General features: G+C 42.6%; 1 protein-coding gene across 1 annotated transcript in view; it reads right to left on the reverse strand.

Moving 5' to 3' along the window:
* LOC149227238 (uncharacterized protein At1g03900-like) overlaps positions 1–8,400 on the reverse strand; it is a 47,544-nt gene extending 39,144 nt beyond the window's left edge. Inside the window, exon 1 of the mRNA XM_089377725.1 lies at positions 7,517–8,400. Coding sequence (XP_089233851.1) covers positions 7,517–7,999 — 483 coding nt within the window. The 5' untranslated portion in view covers positions 8,000–8,400. The remainder of the gene's footprint in view (positions 1–7,516) is intronic.
* Positions 8,401–9,105: the final 705 nt, after the last annotated feature.

Raw genomic sequence — 9,105 nt, forward strand, 5'->3', positions numbered from 1 at the left:
TGGGAGCGTGGGATAAACATTATGGAGGCCGACCACACTTGGAGAGAAAGGCCGACGTGAAGTTAATGGCTTTTGCGATGAAGTGTGGGCGTGGGGAGGTCAGATGGGCAAGCCACGACCTCGCCCTACGGTTGGTATATATTAACATTGCGTTGGAGTCATTTGGACATTCAACCATCATTCGCTCATCGCTCAACAAAGAAAAGTGCGCAGAACAAGGTGTAGGCGTAGCAAAGGAAGAAAGGCGTAGTTGGAGATGCGCCCGTCCTTGGGCAAGGCCGCACGGAGTTAGTCGCTTGTCTTGGTTTTGGGTGAAGGGCACGGGCAGGGTCGCCCGTCGGTTGGAGTGAGGTGTGCACGGGTGTGTGGCGCCCGGTTTGTGCGACGACTTGGCACAGGTTCTTGGGTGGCTCGGGTGAGCGCCCGCCCGTCGTGCAAGTGTGCACGGTGACTTGGTGAAGTGTTGAGATTGTGGACAAAGGTGTGTCTCGAGTGGAGGCGCCCGTGTGTGGCGACTTGGAGGCGCGCCCAAGTTGTGCAAACAACACGATTGTGCGACGAGGTGAACGAAGGGTTGGTGAGTCGTGCGGCGACCGTGCGGAGGCGCCGACGAGCTGGGCAACCGAATTTGCCGAAGATTTTGGCTAAGTATGAAACTTAGGGTTTCCAAGTATACTTGTAAAAGATTGTATAATATATTATTCGGGCAGACTCATTGTTCAGGGAGTTGCCCCTCCCTTTGTACTGTGCAATTGTGTTCTCCATTTATAATTGCTGATGATAATGAATGTGTATGGGTGTTCATTGGTATAAAGGATAACATAATAATACTTGGTTGCGAAACACAAACTAGGTAGGAGTAAGTGGTTAGGCGTAGTCCACGAACATAAGTAATGGTGAAAAGAAAGTGTTCAGTGGTGCCGCACCTCGCTAAGAGCGGTTGAAAGACTACCACAGGCTTGGGGGCGTGACAGATGGTATCGGAGCCAAGTTGGAGCTGGTGATTGAAGCTAATTCAAGGTTGAAGAAGCTTGACAGTTGGTGACAGTGAAGCAGGTACTTGCAGGTGAAGGAAGTTGTTTCACATACAAGTGGGACAAGAGCTGGTTCAGGTTGCAGGCATCTTGGTGAAGTTGTTGGATGGTCGAAACTAGATCGCAAAGAAGAAGGAAGCTGTTAGCAATGGCAGCTGAATCTCAGGCTGGGTCTAGTCATGGTGTGAAGGATGCTACTATAGCACTTATGGAAAAAGTGTTGGAGAAGATGGAGGACTTGGAAGCTTCCTGGAATAAGAAGATGGATTTGATCGAGAGAGATCAAGAGGCCAATTTGAAGATGAGGGAAGAGCTTGAGGAACTCCGGACTCAACACGAGTACACTGATCTTATGTGTACACAACTTGAAGTAAGGGTCAAGGAGGTTGAAGAGGCAAGAGACCAAGGTCTTGCAGAGATCGTGGGCTTGCGAAAATCTCTTGATGAAGCCAGAGATGAGATCGCAGTGTTGAAGAAGGCCGTGAGGCATAACTCAGGTGGAGGAGTGCCTCATGTGAAAGTCAAGGAACCGGAATCTTACGATGGTACAAGGAGTGCAAAGACTCTTGGCAACTTTCTATGGGACATGGAGCAATACTTGGAACGCTTGGGTCTATCTGATGATGAGACGAAGGTCAAGGTAGCTGCTCAGTTCTTAACGAAGGATGCTAAGATGTGGTGGCAAAGGAGGATGGATCAGATTGCCAATGGTAGTGCTGGTGACATTACTTCGTGGGATGACATGAAGAAAGCTTTGCAGACCCATTTCAGTCCTCAGGATGAAACGTGGGAAGCAAGGATGAAAATTAAGTTCATAAAGCAGACCGGGAACCTTCAGACATATCAGCGGGAGTTTGCAAGTGCGGTTCTGGAACTTCCTGACATGGCAGAGAGAGACAAGGTGTTCAATTTCATTATTGGGTTGAAGCCTTGGGCACGCAATGAAGTGAAGAGGCAGAGGATTAGAACACTTGAGGAAGCTTTTGCTGTTGTGGACAGGTTGGTGGAGCATTATGATGAGACTTCTGATGATAGGAAGAAGAAGTCCGATAAGCGATAAGAAGAAGGATGATGTTTCGAAATCGGACGATAATTCGAAGACGAAGAAAGCCTTGAAGTGTTGGATATGTGCTGGACCACATACGGTGAAGAATTGTCCTTATAAATCGAAGGTGGCTGCGATTGCACAATCTAATGCGAAGAATGAAGAAGCTTCTGTGGGGATGATGCAGATACTTGGTGCTGCTGCTGCTACAGAGGTGGTCTCTCGAAGGGATCCTGAGAGGAACAGTTTGGAGTATGTTCGGATGAAGGTTGGAGGTGCTGATATACTCACTATGGTGGATAGTGGGGCTTCTCACAACTTCATGGGTGAAGATACTGCGAGAAGAATTGGGCTGAAATTTGTACCGGTGAAGGCACAGATGAAGACAGTCAATTCTCCTCCTGATAATGTTCTTGGTGTAGCTGAGAAAGTGGACACAACACTTGGTGAGTGGACAGGGAAGGTCGACTTCACTATAGTGCGGATTGATGACTATGAAGCTGTGCTAGGAATGGAATTCATGAAACAGTTTGATGCTATGATTGTTCCACATTTGAGGAAGTTGTACATTTACGATGGAAGGGAAGATGTACCCATTGGTGTACCAACCATTGGAGTGACAAGGCCTGATTGTAAGTTGGCAGTGATGCAAATGGAGGACGAGAAGCGGATGGAAGATATGAGTAAGCGGTTGTCTACGATTGAGACAAAGCTTACCGAGCAATCATCGGTCATCAGGACACTTTCAGATAGTATCTTGGATTTGTCAAGAAGGCTAGAAGTGGTTGAGGATGATGATGATGATGATGAGGCATATGTGAGGCCGAATGTCTGGGAGGAGGATCGGGTCACTTATCTACAGAGGATGGAGATAGAGAATCCTGACAGATGGATTGAGTTGATTAGTGAGGGTGAGCCTTCAGGCTCTACTCCCTCCACATCTTAGATGGACAAGAAGATGGGGCTCATTGTTAACTGCTCATGGCAATGAGTCCTTAAAACAGGTTGAGGAGGTATGGTAAATGGTGCAGGGATGGATTGGCATCAAGCATCATGACATGTTGCAGATGGGATGGAGTTTCCATGGACCTAAACATGGTGGTGAGATTCTTGGTGAGTCCGAGATGTGGCAGAATCCGAGATAGACTGGTGAAGGCATAAGGATGTTCACTCTCATGGCTTGAGCATGACAGTTGGATTAGCTACCCAACTAGTTCAAACATGGGGTCCGGAAGTGCACGGAGAGATGTTGGCATTAGGCAGACGAGGAGGACAGTTCACAGGATGAGGACGACACATGGTGGAGATGGAGTTCTACATATGTTGCAGGGATGTTTGCAGTATGTGGAAGAGTTGACATCATGGACCGAGGATGAGACAGACATTGATGATGATCTTGGTGGATGGCTACCAGGATGGTATGTTGTCGAGGACGACAACGATTTCAGGTGGAGGAGGATGTAACGACCTGCAGTTCAGTTGATGTGCGACCGTGGGTGAAGGTTGAACGAGCTGCGGTTTGGTGAAAGGTGCGAGCTCAGATTCATGTGCGCGTGGAGTTATATGCCTAATGGAGGAGGGCGAGCCGAGTTTATACGCATGGGAGCGTGGGATAAACATTATGGAGTCCGACCACACTTGGAGAGAAAGGCCGACGTGAAGTTAATGGCTTTTGTGATGAAGTGTGGGCGTGGGGAGGTCGGCTGGGCAAGCCACGACCTCGCCCTATGGTTGGTATATATTAACATTGCGTTGGAGTCATTTGGACATTCAACCATCATTCGCTCATCGCTCAACAAAGAAAAGTGCGCAATTGGAGATGCGCCCGTCCTTGGGCAAGGCCGCACGGAGTTAGTCGCTTGTCTTGGTTTTGGGCGAAGGGCGCGGGCAGGGTCGCCCGCCGGTTGGAGTGAGGTGTGCACGGGTGTGTGGCGCCCGATTTGTGCGACGACTTGGCACAGGTTCTTGGGTGGCTCGGGTGAGCACTCGCCCGTCGTGCAAGTGTGCACGGTGACTTGGTGAAGTGTTGAGATTGTGGACAAAGGTGTGTCTCAGGTGGAGGCGCCCGTGTGTGGCGACTTGGAGGTGCGCCCAAGTTGGGCAAACAACACGATCGTTGACGAGTTGAACGAAGGGTTGGTGAGTCGTGCGGCGACCGTGCGGAGGCACCGATGAGCTGGGCAACCGAATTTGCCAAAGATTGTAAATTTGGCTAGTATGAAACTTGGGGTTTCCAAGTATACTTGTAAAGCTTATAAATTGTAAAAGATTGTATAATATATTATTCGGGCAGACTCATTGTTCAGGGAGTTGCCCCTCCCTTTGTACTGTGCAATTGTGTTCTTCATTTATAATTGCTGATGATAATGAATGTGTATGGGTGTTCATTGGTATAAAGGATAACATAATAATACTTGGTTGCGAAACACAAACTAAGTAGGAGTAAGTGGTTAGGTGTAGTCCACGAACATAAGTATTGGTGAAAAGAAAGTGTTCGGTGGTGCCGCACCTCGCTAAGAGCGGTTGAAAGACTACCGCAAGCTTGGGGACGTGACAACATGTGTTGAGATGGTAAAGTTGAATGTGAATTGAGAAATACAGTTGCAGGGATATATAGATTCAAATGAGGCAGAGAGTGTTGAAGACGGTAAGAGCACATCAAGATGATGATTCAATTTAGATTCTGCTTGGGCAGGAAGCAAACATCTATCGCTCTCAGGACTACAGAAGCCAAGTATATTGCGGCTAGTTTGGAGAGTTGTGAAGCAATGTGGCTTTGGAAGCTACTCACAAGATTGATTGATCAAGTGCAAGTGACGATCATGATGACTGGTCGAAGCACATCAAGATCATGGTACCACCATAGTTGACTTGTTCAAAGGCCACCTGCATGTGATTTCCTTTTAAGCTACTTGTTAATGAGATGCAACAATACCAATATAAAACGTATACACTGTATATTGTATCGAAAAATGGCATAACTGTCACCTGTCCAATTCCTATGTCCCCACATAAGCTACTTCACAAATTAACAAAACAAAAACAAAAAAAATTGGCTGAACTCCTCAATGTCTATCCATGAACTTCTCAACTTCTAGGAACGAGACTTTCTACTAAACATCTAAAGCACATTCAGAGATCAAGGTAGGGTTTCATTCCAATTGCACAAGCTTTAAAAAATTTCCAAGTTTTAATTGTTGGGAATTTGCAAAAGGAAATTTCCCTCGATGAAAGGACTGACATTGGTCTGAGAAACTTAATCACAGCTATGCTTCAAAATTCAGAAACCTCGAGTACAGTAGTAATCTCAGAATATTCCTATGTTTCAATTAATTATGCATTAAATCGACCCAAAAAGCATTTTCAGGAGAACCGTATCAAAAAATTTCACACTTCATAGACTGTCTCTGACACATTTTTGAAGAACAAAAGGATACTACATCATCATCCAAAACCGAAACCAGATCACAGACAACCTACAACCAGTCTGGATACTGTAAGAATTTGTAGTGAGGGGTCAACCTAGTGAATGTGTGTGGAAAGGGTAGAGATGAACACAAGTTCCCAAATATTTTAATCATGAGAATATTTGTTTAAAAAAGGCAACGGATGCCAGATGCCATCCAAGATATAATATACACAAGATGAGTACAAATATGCATTATGTACTTTGACATAAAAAGTGTTAATTGGATTAATGAACGTATGTGATAGGACAAACCATTATAGATGGAAAATTTTCAGTCATTGATAGTTGACTTGTTCAAAGACCAATTATGTGTGTTTTCATTTCAAGCTAATAGTTGATGAGATGCAACAATACCAATACAAAACATATACATTGTATATTGCATCGAAAAATGGTGTAACTCTCACCTGTCCAATCCTATGTCTGCACATAAGCTACTTCACGAATAAAAAAACATTTGGCAGAACTCCTCAGTGTCTATCCATGAACTTCTCGATTTCTGGGAGCTAAAACTTCTATTAAACATCCAAAGCATATTCAGAAATCAAGGTAGGGTTTCATTCCAATTGCACAAGCTTTAGAAAATTTCCAAGTTTTAATTGTTGGGAATTTGCAAAATACAAGTTTCCTTGAAAAAAGGACTCCCATTGGTCTGAGAGAAACTTGAACCCAGCTATGTTGCAGAAGCCTTCAGTACAGCAGCAATCTCAGAATATTCCCATGTTTCAATCAACTATGCATTAAATCAAATCCATAAAGCATTTTGAGGAGAACCGTCTCAAAATTTTCCACACTTCATAGAATGTCTCTAACAGATTTTTGAAGAACACAAATAATGCCATATCATCATCCAAGATCGAAACCAGATCATAGAGATCCTACAACCAGTCTAGATAGTATGAGAATGTGTAGTGAGAAATCAACCTAGTGAATGTGTGGGAAAACGGTAGGGATGAACACGAGTTCCCAAATACTTTAATCATGAGAATATCTGTTTAACAAAGGCAATGGATGCCAAATTCCATCCAAGATGAGTACAAAGGCATGTTACATCATTATATACAGACGCCTAGGCAATCTATTGAGTTTGAGATTCGACAAGTAAATTGCATGTAGAAGTTATTTCCACTGTAAAAATTAAATTGCAGGTATTCTTGATTTTCTTTGGTTGTTTTGACATGATCAGTTTGTTCATGTATTGCGTAGAAAAAATTGAAATTTTATTCCACAATCACACATCACTTGCATCTCATTTTCAGACAGAAAAATGTCAGCAAAACTGCATGGAATGGAAATAAGGGGTCACTGATAGATCCTCAAACTAGATAAGCTGTTATAACGAACCTGATCTAATAAACAACCGTGACAACGCGAGGGGTAAAAAGTTCTCATTGACATTGGAAAGGAAAAAAGATACACACGTATACTTCTGTGTCCGGCACCTGAAGTTCTCTACTGCTCAGAAATCAGAACCATGAATCGGAATCTAATTCCATAGTATGTCCATCTAATTCCATGACTCAATTGAGATCAACCAATATCCTTTGGTAAAAATTATAGCCATCTAAAATAAAACACGCTGGGCACCAATTCATTTTCATTGCCAATCATGAATCAGAAACCATTTTGTTGATCTGTCATCAGAAAGACACTAATTGTTTAAGATCAAGATATATCATTCGGTAAATCGTAGCTGTTCTCTGAAAACTATGAATTTTTTCAGATCAGCGTATATCTTTTAACAAACCCAAAACATAAATTTAATGGCCAATTCAGCAAACATAATCTATGAGAGGCATTAAGGTATTGGGTAATAAATCACAAGCTAAAGGCAACAAAACAAGATACAATCAACAACAGTAAGAGGCCTGTCCCGCTGTTTTTGACTTTATTGTATTGGAAGCATTTTACAATAACAAAAGAGAGTGGCATGAAAGCGCAGAATGCTGCAGTGCCTCGTTATCGTACCTTTAACCTCTGGTTAACAGCAGGGTGAATTTCAATTTTTCCATCCTCGTTCTCTTCGCCCTTCTCCTTCTCCTGCTCCCTCCTGATATACTTCTCGTGATCGGAAAGGGCAACATTGAAGTCGAAGGCCTCGTTCCTCTCCGTAAATCCGAGGCCAATGAAGGCATGTTTGCCTCTGCCATCTTCAATCTTCAATACAAAATAGCGGGAGGAATCGGCAACAGTCTCAACAGAGCTCTCCCTGTGACCCGGATAGACATAGCAGGCGGCAAAGAGCTCCCCTGTGTTTGAATCCTCCAGCCTAATCTCACACCTTTCCTTGCAGGACACAACTCTGAGCCTCCCAGTCCAAATCTTATCGGATTGCAGCCATTCCCCGCATTTGTAGCTGCCACTGGTGCTCCTTGGTGGGATCTTGTAAACAGAAACCTCTCTCACTACAAGAAGGGTGTGTTCGAAGGCCTCCTCTTCCTCAAATGACATTGTGAGGCACTCGAGATTGTTTCAATGACTGTGAGATGGAGATGAATTGGGTTGGAGTGAATTTGATTTGCCTGGTGCCTCCCACAAAGCAGCGCGTCTGGGAATGGGATTTTAGAGGCACTTTGGCAGTGACCAACTTGTTTTTTTAGCTTATATTCTTGTAAGATTTGGGGTTCCAAGCGAGTTTTATGGCGTAATCGAAGGAATTAAGAGGTAAATCCGGCCTCTGAGGACGTATTTGGCGAACACCCAGTGGAATTAATGGTATTGTTGAGTATTTAAGGCTAAATCCGGAGACCAAGAATGCAACTGGTGGATGCCCGAATGGTTTTATACTGCGGATCGAAGAATTTGATGCATGTGCCCATGACCCACTTCGCTAACACGAGAGGTTCTGCACCCAAAATGGCCTGATTGGTTTTGGGTTTCGTGGTTTTCAAGATTAATGGTTAGATCATGGTTAAAGTGTTAATTGGTTTAGTAATTGGGAGCATTGTTTGTTTTCTTATTCATTTTGGGTTTAATTTCAAGGGATTTATGCAGGGATTCAGGCTTTAAACTTTATTCAAAATATTTTAAGAATAATTAATTTTGGGTTTTTATTGTTTTTAAAATTAATAGTTGGGATCATGATTGAGTCCTGGAGAGCACTCTTTGTTAATTTGTTAATTTATTTTTTTGGATTTAATTTCAAAGAAATGTATTTGGTTATGATAAAGCTTAAAAAGTAAGCGATTTTGATGTTGAAATATTTTAAAAAAATAAGTTATAAGTTATTGATATATTTAATTTGCTCGTATTATAGTAAAAAAAATTGATATAGTGTATAAATTATTCTAATTTGTTACTGGTTTTTTATAAATTAATAGAAATTAAATAAATAAAGCTTGCTTTCCTTTTAAGTTTATAAATTTTTGAAAATTTAAATTGCAAAATGTAAAAATAAAAATCAAAGTTTTAAAAAATAATTATGAAAGTCATGGTCACTTAAACTATGCTCATTTGATCTAACATATTTATGTGGTTTTTTAAATTATTTTTATGGCCTAGAAAAAAGAGTTGTCTTTAGTGTGATTTTTTTTATTTTCTGGTGTCAGAATCCGGTC

The sequence above is a fragment of the Pinus tabuliformis genome, chromosome J, assembly GCF_031772625.1.
Source record: "Pinus tabuliformis cultivar Carrire ecotype Pingquan chromosome J, CPIR1, whole genome shotgun sequence".
NCBI classification, from domain to species: domain Eukaryota; kingdom Viridiplantae; phylum Streptophyta; class Pinopsida; order Pinales; family Pinaceae; genus Pinus; species Pinus tabuliformis.